This window comes from Armigeres subalbatus, chromosome 2 (genome assembly GCF_024139115.2).
Source record: "Armigeres subalbatus isolate Guangzhou_Male chromosome 2, GZ_Asu_2, whole genome shotgun sequence".
Lineage (NCBI taxonomy): Eukaryota > Metazoa > Arthropoda > Insecta > Diptera > Culicidae > Armigeres > Armigeres subalbatus.
In genome coordinates this window covers 230256161-230274699 of record NC_085140.1, presented here as the reverse complement: position 1 = coordinate 230274699, position 18539 = coordinate 230256161, and the positions used below count along the sequence as shown (strand labels likewise).

Below are 18539 nucleotides of genomic sequence, written 5' to 3'. Positions count from 1 at the left end.
GACGTAACCTTGGAGGTCTACGGGGATTCAATTTCCGAGGTAGAACTGGCCGCAGCACACGCGATCAGCGGCGGCAGATTGGAAGAGGGCTAGAGGCCTCAGCTGCAAAAACGTTATGGCGTTATGCGTCGTAGCTTGCATACAATCGAAGCTTGCGTTTCAATGGTTGTACTAAAGTCGTGTACTAAATCGAGTAGAAGAGCTTGCATGGGTTGATACTTCAAGGCATTTATGGCATGCTATTACTTAATACTATGTTTCATAACTATTTTAATATTTAGATTTTTTTGAAATGTGCAATCGTTATGAAATTCAATAGTGATCAACTACGCTTTATTCTCTGTCGAATGTAACTTGTTGTGAGAGAATCGGTTTAGAATTACTATGTGAAAAATTGGCTAATGTTTTTTATGGCACATGTGCACACACACATACACACGGACAGACAGACATTTACTCAGTTCGTCGAGCTGAGTCGATTGGTATATAACACTATGGGTCTCTGAGCCTTCTATAAAAAGTTCGATATTGGAGTGAAATGATAGCCTTTCGGTACAACTTTGTTGCACGAGAAAGGCAAAAAAGGAAGTTAAACTTGCGTCTCTTTACGTTTTCATCTCATTTCATGCGCGTATTTAGTATTCAATTTAAGAGATGAGGGCTGTGAATCTCTCTCATGTTAAAGAAATAAGAAAAAGTATTAATTTTAGGAGCTGCTGCCAGTAGTTCAAACCATAATTGAATTTAGATCAAGGGTTGTAGGGTTGTTCAAACCATGGTACGGATAAGTTTATGTACCGATAAGCTTTTTTTCAATGAAATAAATCATAAACATGTGATTTTAGTTTTTGTTTTATGAAAAATATGAACTAAGATTTCATTCAAAATAGAGTACGCTGTAGTAAAATGTTTCTATACATAAAATCGTTGCGCCTAGTAAATCGCTTCAAACCATGATTGGATACCCTGAACGAAACTTCGTTTACAACCGACTGAAGTAAAACCATAATCTTCATACCACTACTTTCGTCATAGATAATAAATATGATGGATCACAAACAACAAAAACAATTCTGGTCAAATTATTTTTTTGATTGCTGACAACAGCATGACATCGAAGATCGTTTTCTCCTGTACTGTCAAAATCTACTTGCTTACCACTATTTCATATTGCCAAAAAATAATGGAGGAATAATGTTAACTTTATCAAACTGCATATTTTATGAAGCGGAATTTGAACCATTGTTCTAATACCATGCGGGAACATAGAACAGACCTTCACAGAATAATGTAAAACGAATCCATGATTAAATAATCAAGGACACAAGCACTGTATAACACAAAATGCTCATAGCAATGGAACGCATTTACCATTCCCCTGTTCTTATTACTGCTAAAATAACGACGCTAGTGGGATAAATTTATATCTTAAATTTATTTTTCCAACTCTTACCAGGGATCTGTTGGATGCCGAGCGAAAGGCAAACCAAAGACGAAGGTAGCTGTTGGTTTTTGCCACGGAAGAAGAAGGTCGACTGGAACGGATCCCACGTTCGCCGCAGTGAGAAATGCTGCCGGAATAAAAAGTACTTATTTGTGTACGTGGGTTTTGAATGCAAACATAATACGAAAAGGTTACTCTACTAGTCTGTCTTGGGTCGCTTTCCTTCTGCCCTAGCTACATTTTCTGGATTCAGTGCGGTTTGATCGTGTAAGAATTAGCTAAAGGGCTTTTACTGGAAAACTTTCGCTCAGGACACAACACACCGATCTTCATTGTAGCACTACAGATGTTGCTTCTGTTTTTGATTGCACGAATAACAAGTAACTGTGTTTGATACACAAATTGTTATGTTTTAGATTTCAAACGTTATCAAAGGGATACTATTTTTTGTGGATTCTGGATTATGAAACCAGCTTCTATAGTTTACACACTCACGCATCCGGGGCTGAACCTATTGAAGAAATATGTTTTTGGAATAAACTTGATTTTTCATAAAGTTCTATACGAGTAGAATATGATACATGGAATATTGAGACTCACAGTTTTAATCTGGTACATCGAATAGATGCTTAGGATAATGATCCCATTCCCCGATTTGGCTAGGAAACCTTTGTGCTTATTCACAAAATTGAGCATGTAGCTATTTGAAACACAAATTAATGTTGAGTATTTGTACAAGGCTACAAAGGCTTCTCCATTATCAATTATTAAAAATAATAATGGTTTTTAAATATGCCATTTCATCGTTTTATTGTGAAATAGGGACTAAATCCCAAAAACAACTTACCTTTACAATCGTTGCTACCCTCGATAAGAACCCAATGACATAAAATGCAAATCAAATTTGGTGTGGTTAGGACTCGGTACGATGTGAACCTTCATTTTATATATTTCAAAATCTCGTTGTCGTATTATTTTATTGCGGTTAATGGCATGGCGCTTTTGCAACTGTCATAATCATTTTCAACCCTTAGCTTGACAACCGGTAATTGTCCCACCAACCTGTTTGGACGGACGCCCAACCGTCAGGATTGGATGGAAAATCTCAACAGAAAAATATAGTAATATCAATAAGCAGAATAATGCAAACCTGGGGAAATATTCCACCCACTATCAACGGGGCAGCTATGGCAAACGGTGACGATACGACTGTGACGTAAGCCACTCCATTTAACAACCAAGTAGAAACGCAATCAGCCATTATCTGGCATCCAATCGCTTTCTGCCACGAACCCAGCTGGGCCTCGAGGATTTTTATGCTTCCGGAGTATATGCAGACTCTACCTCATTACGCGCGGGATCGATCTGATGGTGACAGTAATGATTGTAGAGAAAAACAGCTTAACTGACCTATGAAAAAGTTAGAAAAGTCTCGTTCATCATGTCGAAAATTATCCTCCAGCCAGACATTGATATCAATAATTACCGACTAACGAACGACTCTAGTATCAATTTCATCGTTTTCAATTCACAACTGGGATGCATCATCAACTTTCATTAGCATCACTAAGCAGTTCTTTTAGCGGTATGTTTTTTTTAGATTGACCCTTGCCTTGTATTTCCTTAATAAAACAATTTGAACATTTCCATAAATTATAACTCAAAAACATTTTGTGGAAATTTTTGGTGTCTCCGACATTGTTTTTGATTTTTGAAAAAAAAAAAACAATATTCTCTGATATTCTTTCACCACTGGATGAGTATCCTTACTGAAATGAACCGGCCATATCTGGATGAGATGATGAATGTACCAATTTTTTTTCCGAGAAATCTAATCTTTTCAAGGCCTTTTGTAAGCACGGAAGGTCTAAGCTTTTCGAAATTTTTTACTTGATAGAAAGCTCAAAACTTTTCTCCAGCCTAAAAAGGTAACAACTACCGACTTCACGAGAAACCGCAATGACAACGCTTTGGAAAAGCAGCCCGCAACACGCGGAACCTCATTTGCACCAACGAGAGTGAAAGATACTCCAATCGATGGATATTCAACTGCGCAAAAAGGTCTGTGCAGATTCCGTACCAGCTGAGCCGCTATTTGGAGATGTAGTCACTGATTTCGGTTCTTTGGGTGGACCAGAAACTGCCTGTTCAGCGCATATGCAAAATCAGTTTTTGAGTTTTTGTTCAGTTTTCGAGTTTTATTGCACCACAGCTCCTCGATGAACCTACGCCGAATGAAGTATCCCCCTCCACTGAACTCGATCCTGGGCCAATCGCTTCCAGTCGCCCAGAAAGCTTAACACCCTTAAGTCCTCTTCTACTGCAAAAAGCCATCGTGTACGCGGCTTTCCACGAAGTCTATGACCTCTTCCGGGTTCTCTACTGAATATTCTCTTCGCTTGAGGCTCTTTCGGCATACGAACAATGTGTCCAGCCCACCTTGGTCTGCCGTGTTGTATAAGTTTAACAATATCCAGCCCTTTATAAACCTGGTATAACTCGTGACTCATGCGACGCCGCCAGATGCTATTCTCCTATTAACCGCCGAGTATTGCTCGCAGCACTGTACGCTCGAATCGAATACTCCGAATGCTCTTCGATAAGCTTCCATTAACGTCCATGTTTCATGCACGAATAAATCCACCGAAAGAAACAGAGTAGTACACAGCGCAAACTTCGATTTCGTTCGCATACGGGAGTTAAGCTGGTTACGAAGTCCGTAATAAGCCCTATTCGCAGCTGCAATACGCCTTTCACCTCGTGAGTAATTTTATTATAGCACGTCACTAGAGTTCCAAGGTACACAAATTCTTATTTTTTTTTAAAGAATTTGTCAAATCATTTATAAAATACATAATATCTTACGGGACTTGCTGCACCCTTGATTTATTCGACGTCTTATAAGGCCCCTTTTGTTTATCAGTACTGGAAATATCAAAAAGTGCGTCTAATTAATAAAATAACTTAATATACCCAACAAAAGTCACAAAACCGACGCCAACATTTTTTCCGTACACTGTAGGCTTTTTGTAAAGTATGTCTAGTTACAATGATCTGTCAGTTTATTTAAATCTAACGTAGGGGAACTGTTCCGTTTTCCATCTCACTGAACATATATTCATCTCATCGCGAAACAAAGAAATACGGCACCGTATCGTCGCTTCTTTTTGCTAACATACGTGCTCACTGGTGAAAAAAATCGAATTCCTTTTCGTTACTTTGTTTTTCGTAGGATGAATATCGGAGCTATGAGATTAAGTCCAGGAGCAGTAACGCTATATGTTCAGAGTTTTGCAGGAAAGCTTCATTTAGTGATTACAAGGACTGTAAAGTTATTAATGCAACTTTCTCGTAAGTTTGATTAACTTGTAGTGCCAAAGAGTTTGTTCTGTTAGAAAATGACTGTTCTACATAGAACAATCCTGAACACGAAAATTGATCAAGAATGGTAGTAAATGCTTATCCGAAATAGCCTGTATTGATAATTTGTCACGATATTCGGTGCAGTATATGATGCAGAACTTCCAATGAGCAAAATCACTTAAAACTGCTCTTCGGTACTGGCCATTAGTTGAAGCTTACAGGACATAACAACCGCATTTTTAATTACAAAATTAGGCAAAATCCTATGGTTAGTACACGGAGAAAAAAAAAAGGTAAACGCAACCAAATTCCGAGTAATTTCAACCAACATTTTAGGTTGATTTATGCACAAACAAATTTTTGTTTCAAATAACCATTGGTAATGGTTGAAACAAACTAAATTGTTGAGTGAACTGTGCCCTCCAGTTTCAGGGAAATTCAACCAAGAATTGGTTGAAACAACCATAATGATGGTTGTCTTATTTTGACAGTAGTTTAAACCACCCAAACGAATGGTAATTTCAAACAATATGTTTAGTTTGATATAACCAAATTTCAGACTGAAATAATACAGCAGTTTAGTTTGAATTAACCAATTTGATGGTTATTATTACGTGCAAAATAATCGGCTCCCCCGCCCCCTCTCTTCTCCCTCTACCTTATCCCGCATTTGCCGCGTTTTTTCGTTTTTATTTTAGTATAAAATACTAAAAGGTTCAACAGAATATGATTTTTATTTACGTTCAGCATTCATATATACATACATAGAATATAGCAACATGTACTATATTTCTCCGATTTCGCAAGCTACCAGAAAATCTTTTCGGACAGCATCCAGTCTCCGGCATCCAATCGTTCAGATTTTAATATTTACATCACACAAATTAATTGATACATACTAGCCATGCATAAATACTAGTAACCAAATCGTTTTAACTAGATCGACGGAGAAAGGAATAAGCGACGGCTGCCCAAAAAGATGTTCTTCTCATTTATGTTCTCTATACAAGCTTCCATATTGGCGATTATCTTCTTCAGATTTCGTTGTATCGTTTTCGCCGAACCTTGAGAAAATCAAAAATATAAGTGCGATAAAAACAATTTTAATCATTTCAATAACAGCTATCAGCTTACCGGTGCTTATCTAGGATTATAAGTTTTCTTATCCTGCTTTAATTATTCCGGTCGAATTCCGATTCGTATGGGTTTAAAGTTTTGTTTTTACGACTTGATGGGAGCGAAAGTAAACAAACTCAAACAACAAAAAAAAAATAGTTTGAATCAACCCGTTTCTTCGTTTATATCAACCTCAAATTTAGGTTTGTTTTTATTTGTGTACAAGAAAAAGTTATCACCAGGTTATTGGTAAAAACAACCTATTTTATAGCCAAAACCAACTAAAATATCAGCTTGAAATAAACATAATCAAAGGTTTATTTGAATTAAAAAGTTAGTTTGAAGCAATCGAAGAAAGATATTTATTTTGAACAAAAGTTTATGTTTCAAACAACCAATTTTGACACGATAACAAACAAAATTTTAGTTTGAAATTCAACCAACAAGTTGGTTGTTTTAAACTAGAGTGATTATTCTCCGTGTACTCATAAACTTGCTGATAGCTTGTTACAGTGTGCGAACGCCAAGGTCATAGATTCACGACGTCAAATAAATGAAATACCTATGTCCCAACCTTGTCCGCCCTGAAACGACGCAATTTGTAACCTTGAGTCGCCACGAATATTTTGGGCCATGGCCCTCCCTTACTAACTGTAAATGCTAAGATGATATCAACTGTAAAATATCATACTTAATCCGCAAACTGTAAAATATCATACAAACCCGGTCCGTAAAGTGTCAAACTTGACTGAGCCTATCAAATAAATGAAATGGTAACAAAACGATTTTAATACAATGATTACCACAACCACAATTGTATATACCTACCAACATTTCATACAGATTTTGCAATGTTATAATACAGTTGTTAATTAAAATCTGCCATCCGCTGGTTGAATGTATGAAAATCAGATTTGCGATTATTTTCAGTTGTTTTGATGCTTTGACTCTTCAGCTTTGTGTATTGTCTTTCGCTTGAATTTTCTGATTCTTGGGTTTACCAGCTTACGGAGAGCACGTAATTATCTCGATCAAACTAATGACTTTCCCATCTACTAAGAATACTACAACAATCTAAGCAATGTAGGCGATTTAGCGGTCGATGCTCGCAAGAATCGTGAAGATGCAAGCGATTTATCAGCCTCTATTATAATGGAGTTTCATTAACATTCCTTTCTTTGCTCTGTTACCAAAAGGACATGTTCTATGCCGTTATGAAAGCGTTTAAGATTAAGCTGTTGGTTGTATACATTGAAGATGGAATGCGTATACCTTACCCATCTATTACTTCTTTGTGCACTTCAGCCGGTTCTTACAATAGGGGAAACCGAGCCTGGTTGGCTGGTTGCTTTAAGGGGGATTTAAGGCACATTACAGTAATTTTGGGTCGTTAACCTCTCAATAGAGTCAATAAGAATTGACTTTCATTCAGGGTCGTATTTCCAATAAGATTATATTCCCTTCCCAATACCAACCCTGAGGAACTCACTGAATCGCGGGATTTCAATGGAAAGTGAAACGCTTCCCCTAGTTGAAGACCCGAGTAAAAGCACAAGTGTATTAAAGCCTTTTCTATAAACGACTTCAAAAGCCCTCAGGAAGAACATAATTTTTAAAACGATCTTAGAAGAAGTGGCCTGATGGCTCCTTCAGATCGAGCCCGGAGAAAGCTAGGATAGGATGTGACAACTCAATTGAGGCTGCCTCAACAAGAAAAGTGAAAATTTTACCAACTAAAGGAAATGTTCGTGTAAATAATTCGCCTACTACTTTTTAAAATTGAACAACATTTTTGGTTTTATTGAATCTATCGGGCCCTAAGGACGTCACTAACACTAGGGTATACTTTCGGTTGGTGGCCGGTAGTGGTCTGTTGGTTGTTCGTGGTGGCGGCGGCCTGGAACAGGCGGCGGCGTTTATGTACCGAGGGCGACTTTCTAAACGGTGGTGTCGGTTGTGTACTAAGGGCGGCGACCTTATACAGCCGGCGGCGTTCTTGACGTTGGCGGCGACCTTGCACAGATAGCGACGGCAACGACCTGGTACCGCTGGTAGCGGCCTTCTTGACGATGGTGCCGGTGATGTACAGAGGGTTCGTGATGATGACGGCGTTTGCACTGGTGGGGGCGATCTTGTATCAATGGTGGTGTATTGTTGGTGGCAGCTGACGGGCTCTCGGCGGCGGCGGTTTAATACACATGGCAATCTTTGCTCGAATGACGATGACTTTGGACGGACGTTGGCCAAATGAAAACAACGGCAACGGAACACCGGCTGGTGGCCAGGAAAGACACGCTTCTTCTCCTCGATTTTCCCTAATGGCGGATGCTCAATAGCGGCTGAGTAATCCGAGATAAAATGGCGTCGGCTATTCACACGCACTGAAGCTTAGATTGGTCGGCTGGCCTTTTCTGTTGTACCATTGGCGTATTGAGCGGTTCTTTATACTGCAGCTGCGCTTCAAACGGTCGACCGAATTATCGTCCGCGCTTTCTGTGGGAAAAATGGAGTGGTTCTCGAAAGAAGCCTCAAAGATAAAAGGCCCGATGTTGGAACTGCCACATAGATTAGCTATAGGGGTATGCGATAACACACTTTTTCCTAACGAAACGAAACGAAATTTGAAATATCTATGTTGATTCGGATCGAATCGAAACGAAATATAGATTTACTTTCGAGACTTCGAAACGATACGAAATCAAGATTCATTCAATTCGAAATTTTTCGAAACGAAACGAAATATTAATTTTTTTCCGAGGAATTTTTATTAAATTGGTTTTATATTATGTACGCAATTCTGATTTCACTTTTTCGTAACGGGCTTGGTAGTCATATGGCTACTGCTTCTGCCTCGTATGCAGGAGGTCGTGGGTTCAATCCCAAATCCGTTCCTTTCTCCTACTTTGTAGATTTCTATATATTTCTCATGTTCTAGCAATCGCTAGAACTGGAAATGGCCCAAGTAGCACACGCAACATCTTCCTAAAATCACCTTGTTTCTATTCAGTTTCATTAAAGGCATTGGAAAAACATCAAAGCACGAAAAAGTTGCATCACGATGTCAAAAACGTTCGAATTGTGATCAATGTTTCATTAAAATTGCAATACAGTGTATTTGACATTTGGAAACAAACAAAGAATACCACACCTCATGTTGCAAACACGAAAACAAATCATCAAGTTGCATATTTTTTACCATGTAACTTCAATGCGTCTTTAAAAACTTAATCGTTTGTTTAAATTAAGCTGCAGATAAGTTGAATGTTTCTTCATGTTTAATTTAACATCGTTCAACGTTTTGACAACTCACATTTTTTTCCTGTGATGATACAATCAAGTAATAGGAAACCCGAGTAAAAAACTTCATAATCGTATGGTTTTTATGGTGAGTCAACATGCAGTCCTTCGAAGTGTTGAATGGTGCTGTGGTAGACTAAAGGACTATCAATCACAAGATCCATAAATTGAATCCAGTTTTATATTTTTATTTTATTTTTTTCCGCTGTGGTATTTTGCAACACTATTGCAATTTTACTGCAATCGTAGGATGTTTCCGTATGCTCCACCTCTTGCGCTTTTAGATTGCAAGAGAGTTATATTTGATGGCACATACGCAAAGATTGTTTCTTTCCGAATAGTTGCAACACAGTGAAATATTCAGTAGTGAAACAATTTGTGCTGCTTGGGGGGCCTCCATACCGTTTCTATCCTATACCTTTAATCTTACTATTCTAGCAGTTGCTGCTAGTGGCCTGTTTCGGAACATTTTTTTAATTTAAGAGGGTTTGAACAAAAAATCAAGTTATAATTTGGGACTACCGGATAGACTTTTTAGAAAGAGAGCAACTTTTAACTTCACAGTTCCACACTTGGGAAAAGACTAACTTTATTTATTTATTCCAAAAGTTACAAAGGCCTGACTTGGAAGAGGGATTGTGCCTAGCTAAGTTATTTATGTTATTTATGAAAAACAGATATCGTCGTCTGGTCCTCGTGGTCGACGTTTGTGCTGATGTGCCGAATGCGTAAGTGGGGCAATTGGTGCTATGTGGAAGTTGATGAGCCAGCTTGTGACTGCTTCAATGTTGCCAATTGCGGGGATAGTTGTTGTTGTTGTTGTTGTATATTCTTGATTTGATTTAATGATCCTTGGATAATGTCCGATGTTGATTGATGTTCAGGGTTGGAGGAAATCTGTTCGATAACTACCCCCCCCTCAGGTGAGGAACGTCCCGTTCCGTTTCTTGTATATTTGAAAATGATTGCAACGATGTTAATTACGGTTGCTGTTCCGGTTATGGAAAATCCTCCAAAAAGGCTCCAAAACTTGAAGTTTAGTCCATTTTGTTTTAGATACACATGTTCTAGGTGACGGCGGTTTTGGATAGTGTTTTCATGAATTTTTCCAATGTCATATACCTCTTTTAATTTCCAATCGGTTTCGAGATTATAAAATGCGCTGTGTATGATCTCTGGTTCACTGATTTGTTCCTTGTTCGTGAAAGTATTGTTATTGATGCCTTCCAAACTACGATTATCTGGTCCGCAATCTGATTCTAGGTTTTGATTTCTAATGTTGGTTATCAGGAGGGTGTTATCAGAAATGAGTTTGTAGCTTGTTTGATTGTTGAAAGTAACATTGCATCTTGGTTTCTTTCCGTTGATTAGAGGGTTGATACATTCATCATTAAGATCCTTGAGGTACGAAGATTTCTGGACGAAGTCCTTTGGATTCTGAGTTGTAAAGATGTGATTTCTGCTTTTTACTATGTATTCCGGATATTGGTTAATGATGTGATTTCCGTTGGTGATTGGATATAATTTGATAATTGATGCGGTGTTATTCTCTAGTAATGGCACGTGCATGAAGTATAGCAAGGTTCCTGGGCTAGTGGCAGAAATTTTGGTATGACGAACTGTAATGCCTCATCTGGTAAGTCTATGTTTACTCCTTGGTCATGTAGTAATCCTTTTATTATGAGTATTTCCCGAATAGAAAGTATTTTGTTGCTGGTGATGGACATTTTCGACAACATGACCGCATCCTGGATGTCTTCGAGCATATTGTTTAAAATGTCAACGTTTAGGATTGAAGTTATTATTTCCACATCGTTCATCATCAAATCGTTTAGATTGGCTTGTGTTGTAATATCTTTGATGGCATGGGTTAGTTGCTGTATCCGATCGTTGATATTCTGGTTTATCCTAAATTGTTGGTTATTTTGGTCTATTAAGTCATTCATGGTGGTGTTTATAGCTTGAAGATCAGAAGCATCTGGAGTACCGGCAATCCATTTCCATACGGTTCCGATAGAGTTCCATCTTCTCGATCGGCGATGTCCTTGTGGTTTCAGCTGATAAAGGTTAGCGTACAGCTTTTTGGTTTTGTATTTTAGAGTGCTTATTAATGGGTTAGTATTGACATTATTTTGATGAGACGATCTAACCAAAATTTCTGCTGCTTCTTCAATGGATGTAAGGTTTATAGGGTGGATTATTTTTATTGTACCTATTTGGATTTTACACGCACTTTCCTTTATGAGTAGTAATGGGTCGTTTTGTAAATTTCGTATTGCAAGTTTCTGGGCCTGACTTGACACGATCGTCCACATAAGCAATAAAATTATTTCGAGCTGTAAATTAACAATTTTAACAGGTTTTTAGTATGATTAAAGGAGTCGTAAGAATGGTATTTATATAGTATGAGTTACTGAAGATTTAATTCTAGGTTTTCCTCTTCCGTTTCAATTTAGATTTATGATTTTTTATATTTCTCCTGTCCACTAAAGTTTTCCTCCTATTTGTTTGCACGATTTGATTTTTGAACTTTATTCTCCTTTTGTTCGCAATGCCTTGGACTTTATTATAAATTTCATCTCCTGGTTGGAATAGAGTTCAGTGCGTGATCTCTCATGTTTCGGACAGCAGAACGATCGCGTGGTCGGACGAATTATTGTGTTTTGCATTGCGCGGCCGGTAATAAAATAAAATTACTCAGTTCAGTGCGTGATCTCTCATGTTTCGGTCAGCAGAACGATCGCGTGGTCGGACGAATTATTGTGTTCTGCATTGCGCGGCCGGTAATAAAATAAAATTATTCAGTTCAGTGCGTGATCTCTCATGTTTCGGACAGCAGAACGATCGCGTGGTCGAACGAATTATTGTGTTCTGCATTGCGCGGCCGGTAATAAAATAAAATTATTCAGTTCAGTGCGTGATCTCTCATGTTTCGGACAGCAGAACGATCGCGTGGTCGGACGAATTATTGTGTTCTGCATTGCGCGGCCGGTAATAAAATTAATCAGTTCAGTGCGTGATCTCTATTGTTTTGAAGAGGGCTTGGTAGTCATATGGCTACTGCTTCTGCCTCATACGCAGGAGGTCGTGGGTTCAATCCCAGGTCCGTTCCATTCTCCTACTTTGTATCTTTCTCTGTATTTCTCATGTTCTAGCAATCGCTAGAACTGGAAATGGACTTCCATACCGTTTCCATTACTTTTCCTATACCTTCAACTTGAGTATTCTAACAGTAATCTGCTAGAATTGGAAATGAACTATGCAGCTCGTTTCCTACATCCAATTAGAAATTCCATCAGTTACCTTCTCCTATCTATCGCATTGGCAGCTCGTTAACCAAGACGGACCTCTGCCTCTCCAACCTAACCCAAAAATTCCAACAAATTCCGCATGAACTCGTGGCAAGTGCAGAGGTATATTCGGCTCCCCCTTCCCTACATTGACTTGCATTCTGACGTGGCAGGCGCCAGTATGACCTATCAAATGAGATCACCAGTACTTGCACATTGAAGATGTGTGCTAGTCCCAAGCAAACATCTGTTGGTTCTTTGTGCAAGAACAGCTGATCTGGTCATAATGGAGTAGCAACTACGAGCAGTCAATCAAGCTCAAGCTCAAGCTCAATTTCATCTCCTGGTTGGAATACTGGATCGTCTTCCCTTTTCCTATTTTTGGAATCTAATGTTCTGGCCTGATTATACTCGAGTCTGGCAATTACATCATCATAAATTTCGTTCCTGTGTTCTAAGATCCGATCTAAATTTATTGGTCTTTCTTCGCCATCTCTTATCCCTGTAAATACCTCTATTGGTTTTATTTTTGTTACTCCATGAATGGTAGAATTGTAAAGAGTAGTCGCTAATCTGTAGATTTCTTTATTAGAGAGATCGTTATACTTTTCCTTAATGCAGAGAAATATTTCAGAAAGGGTAGAATGAAAACGTTCCACTGTTCCGTTTATTTCACTATGATTAGATGGGGTAAAGTATGTTTCTACTTGGAGTCTCTGAAGGAGTTTTCTTACTTCGACAGAACGAAATGCAACTTCGTTGTCACAAACTATTAGTTTAGGGGTTCCATAAGTCGAAATCAATTTTACTAGGCCACGTTTGACATCTGGAATTGATCTAGACTTAATTGGGATGAGCATTGCAAATTTTGAAAACTTATCGACAGCAGATAAAAATAGGTTAGGTGATGATATAAAAATGTCTATGTGTAAAATGTCGAGCGGTTTCTTCGGGATTGGGGTTTCTGCAAGTTTAATTTTGTAAGGGTTCCTTTCATATTTATTTTGAAGACAGGTGTGGCATAGATTTATGAAGAGTTGAATTTTCTTACGCATGTTGGGAAAAAAGTAGCTTCGGATGATTTCGTCATGGTTCTCATCGGCTCCTCTATGCGCCCTCTCGTGCGTTTCTTCGATCAAAAGGTGTTGGTCTTCTGCCGTTTTTACGTCCTGTAATAATTTTTGCGTTAGTTTTATTTTGAAACTTTTGTTACGGGTAAAATGTTTGCTGTAAGTTATCTGTAGTGTATTGATCCACCTCTCCGGGCAAAGTATTCCGTTGATCTTACTTGAGTGCATATATTCTCTCAGTATTCTCACCGCCACTGGTACTCCGAAGGTAGCCCTAGTGATAATACGTCGACTTATACCTGGAAAGATCTCTGGATAACTTCTGAATTTGTATTACCAACTTTAATTAGGATCTGATTCTTGAAGTGATTAAGCGGTTTCTCGGTCATCTGAATAAGTCCCGCAGCATCCGAGTCTGCTGAATGGATTGTTTCGTCATCCGAGGAGCTTTCTTCCTCTTGATCATTTAAGTTCACATCATGTGTTATTCGAGACAAACCGTCAGCAACGACATTTTGCTTGCCTGGTCTGAACTGGATGTCATAATCGTATTCGCTTAGTCTTAACCTCCACCGTACTAAACGATCGTTTGCGGTTTTTAGGTTCAGCGCAAAAGTTAGCGGTTTGTGATCAGTATATAAGGTAAATTTACGACCAAATAGGTATGGTCTAAAATATTTACATGCCCAATCAATCGCTAGGAGTTCTTTTCTATAGTAGAATAGTTCTCCTCCGTTTTTGTGAGTGTTCTGGATGCATAGGCGATTGGTTTATCGTGCCCAATAGGCCCTTGCGATAATACCGCACCTAGTGCATAGTTGGAGGCATCCGTAGTAAGGATAAACCTCTTACTAAAATCAGGGTATTGCAGTATTTGGCTGCTACTCAATATGTTTTTACATCTTTCGAAGGCAGACACAAATTCCTTTGTGTGTTTCACGGTTTCGCCTTTACGTAGTTGTTGGGTAAGTGGTTTAGCTATCTTTGCGAAGTCTTTTATGAACTTTCGATAGTATCCCATGACACCTAAAAATCCTCTCAATTCTTTTTCATTATTTGGTAATGGCCAAGTTTTAATAGCGTTTACTTTCTCCGGGTTTGGTTTTACTCCCTCTGGAGTGACCACGTGTCCTAAAAATGCTACCTCTTTACGAAGGAATTCGCATTTATCAAGCTGGATCTGGAGATTATATTTCCGAAGAGTTTCAAGGATTTTCTTCAGATTAATGAGGTGTTCTTGTAGACTAGTGGAATAGAAGATAATGTCATCCATGTATACTAAACATCTGACACCAATATGTTCCTTGAGCACGTTGTCCATTACTCTTTGGAATGTCGCCGGGGCGTTCTTTAGCCCAAAAGGCATCCGAACGAACTCGAAGTGCCCTCCATCGACACTAAAAGCAGTTTTCTGAATGTCTTTTTTGTGAACTTGGATTTGATGGAACCCTGAAGCGAGATCTAGGGTTGTAAAATATTGACATCTTCCCAACTTATCAAGAATGTCAGTTATGTTGGGAATCGGGTATCGATCATCTGTAGTCTTCTGATTGAACTTGCGATAATCGACCACAAGACGCCATTTTTGCGTACCAGAGGCATCGACCTTCTTAGGTACAATCCATATTGGAGAAGACCATGGGTTATTCGATGGCCAGATAATCCCTTGGTCTAGCATTTTGGTTATTTGCCGCTGAACCTCTTCTCGGTGACAGAAGGGGTAGCGATAATTCTTAGAGTAGACAGGCAGATCATCTTTGGTATTGATCTGATGTTTTATTGCATTTGAAAATGAAAGTTGCCCTTCATTGTCATGCATGACTTCTGGGAACTGTTTCAGGAGGTCAAGGAGTTTCTCTTCCTCTTCCCAATTCAGATGATCTACCTTGATTTTCTCCTTTACAGATGCTTTAGGAGGCATATTCTCTTTACTGGCTTTACCAGGTTCGGGAGAATATTGTTCAAAATTATAGAGCTCAGTAAATAAGGCCTCTCTGTCAATATTGACATCTACCTGTTTATTACTGAGATTTATTAGAGGAAATGTAGTTCGACCGTTTCTAGCACTATATACTCCGGAGGGTATAACTACATGTTCCGCGATTGAAATATCTTTTTCGATGAAGAAATCTTTGTTGTCAATTCTAACAGGGAATTCTTTTACAAGAACTTCTTTTTCTTGAAACGTCAACTGTTCCTTAGTATGATATTTTTTTTGAAGTGGTATCGTTATGTTATTCAAGGTAACAGTGTTAGATGCTGTGTCAATCACGGCGCCCATGGATCTGAGAGATTCAAATCCAATGAGTCCATCGAAAAAATTGTGAAATCGAAACAGGTAAAATTTTTTATTTGGCAGTCCTTTCACAAAATTAGTAAAAGGATTTAGGAAGGTGAATTGGTCAATTTTACAGGTCCCACTTATATTATTGACACTTTGTGATGGTCCGCTTTGGATATAAGTCTTCGGAACGATTTCCGGGACAATATAATTTTTATTAGCCCGTGTATCAATTAGGAACTTATAGCTTTTATTATTTTGTCTCGGTATCTCTAAGTATGGAAGAAAGTTGTTTGTTATTTGGTTTCCTGCGGATCTAACTCCGTACAAAAATTTAGTTCTTCTTGGGGTTCTTCTTCTACATCAAGGAGTGTGGCTAAACCATATCCTTGCTCTATTTCTGGTTCTGGGTATTGTTGGTATTCATGAACATTTTCGGCTGCTTGCGTTTCCGCAGGCATATCGTGACAGTTTATTTGTCCTGTTTTCTTATAGGGGACAACCTGATTGTAGTTCTGTCGAACCGCTTGGCCTGAAGGGTCGGGTTTTATGTTTGGTAAAGCTTGAATTTGGGGTCTGTAATTCAAAATAGGATTTGTTTGATTTTGGTTTAGTCTGGCTTGAAATTGGGGCTGATAATTAAAATTCGAATTCTGTTGGTATGCCGGGTTGAATCCTGCGGGCACAAACCTTTGAAATGGCGGTCTGTACGCCATCTGTGGAGGTGCGTATAATTTATGTTGATATGTGGGTGTAAAGTTTGGTGAACGACCAAATTGTGGTCCGTTATTGTGTGTTGTTGGTTTAGCTTTCGGAGGATCAGGTGAATGTTAATGATTTCTCTCTCTTTTTCGTTGAGAAGCATTAAATTGCTCCATTGCACTTTGGTGGGCCTCATTCAAATTAGTGGGACGCGACGCTCTAGTGAGTGTCGCGTACGGTTCATTCAATCCATCTATGAATGCGAGCTTTATCATGCATTCATAACTGGATATTAAAGTTCTGGAACATTTCCTCATTTCCTGGTCCAGCATAATTTTTGCAGAAATGTCTGCAAGTAATTCGCGACATTCCTTAAAAAATTCGTCAACAGATTTACTGTTCTGTTGTAAATATGGAATTTTCGTAACAAGGGTCCCCAAATCCCTTTTATCGCCGAAATAATCTTCAAGCGTTTTCTTTATTTCGTCCCATAATACGGGAGTGTGATTTTGGACTAACACATCATTTGCTTCACCAACAATTTTATCCCTAATGATGCTGTACCATAGCGGTAAAGCGGTTGCCTCATCATTAGGCGTGGGACAAAATTTCTTTGAAAAATCAATTTTGCTGTCCACAGAAGTTATCCAGTTAGAAAGTAATTTAGGGTCTCCACTATAAGAGACAATTAATTTAATTGCATCAGGGACTTTTGATGCGTCAAACCGTACAGCATTAGATGATAGAGAAGGCGATAGGGGTACTGTTGATGCACTGGTTGCTTGAAGAGCGGCAATTTGTGCGGTTTGATCGCGAGCCAGCTGAGCTTGCCGTTCAACTAGTTCGGTCAGTTCGTCAATCTGCGATTGTAAATCGCTGGCTGATTGAGATCTTGTAGTCATTCCGCTTGTAAAACTAAAATTGAGTTGCTGTCGCGCACACAAATTTCACTTATCAATGTATCACTTATTGCTTATATCAATCACTTATATCAATTTCAAAAATTTGTTTTTTTTTTCTATACAGAGCGGATTGATTGGTTCAGTGTACTATATTTGGTTTTACGTAGTTTACGTCGAGCGGTCGTGTCTTGTATACAATCATTAGATTTTTTTTGCTTCTTGGCGCTTATTAGTATATTTATGTTATGGTAAGGTCATATCTGCAAAACGAATCATTATTCATCCGCTGGAAAGGGTGTTCAAACCCTATGTTTCCAGGGTAATCTCACTTTTGTGTTTGTAAATTGTGATTGTTCTCGAAAACATCTCCAGTGGGGTAGGCTGGCCGAATTTTGTGTGGGCTCTTTGGCTTAGTTGAAAATTTTATTTAAAAAAAGCAATCAACTTAAATTCTGACCGATTCTCCAATGAAGAAACATTTAAGAGGAAGAAAATACTCGAGGAAATTATATCAAACGCAAGTATGTTCTAGCGGAGAAGAAAAGTAGCGAGAGTTGTAAAAAGTTAACAAATAATGTTTTAAAAAAGATTGAAAAGTAAAGGTAATATTTTTCTCCCTTTTCACCTTTTTCTCGCTTCTAAACATTCTGCACTGATTCATTTGATGAGTTTTTCTTATTTTAACAAACTCGGACAATCTACCGACAATCTTTTTTCCGCCGCATTTTTTTGATTATATTTTAATCCTCAATTTGTCGACATCGATGACAATATGTCCCAAATGTGCTTAAGACTTGTTTATTTATGAAACTGAAAATCGTTTTTCGAAAAGTCTAACCAGAATGAGTATGGACATTCCGAACCAGCCCCGATCTCCCTTACCATTTACGAATTGTATAACCATTTCATATCGATGGTCTAACTACAGTTAGGCATCGAAATCGGCTTTTTCCACACAGAATTCCAGTTAGTAAATAACATTTTATTATTCTTATGGAAACTCACTCAACGACAATGGCAACAGAATAAATTATATGATTTTTTAAATTCAACAAACATAACATGCTATCATTA

General features: G+C 38.4%; 2 protein-coding genes across 5 annotated transcripts in view; one reads left to right on the top strand and one right to left on the bottom strand.

Moving 5' to 3' along the window:
- LOC134211859 (gamma-aminobutyric acid type B receptor subunit 1) overlaps window positions 1–18539 on the top strand; it is a 501987-nt gene that overhangs the window by 119199 nt on the left and 364249 nt on the right. The window lies entirely within an intron of this gene.
- Window positions 7731–13627, bottom strand: LOC134215752 (uncharacterized). Its single transcript, XM_062694880.1, has 3 exons — window positions 13562–13627; window positions 10841–11556; window positions 7731–8040 (listed from the first exon to the last, which is right to left on the bottom strand). The coding sequence occupies exons 1-3, from the start codon at window positions 13607–13609 to the stop codon at window positions 7731–7733; spliced, it is 1074 nt and encodes a 357-aa protein (XP_062550864.1). The 5' UTR covers window positions 13610–13627.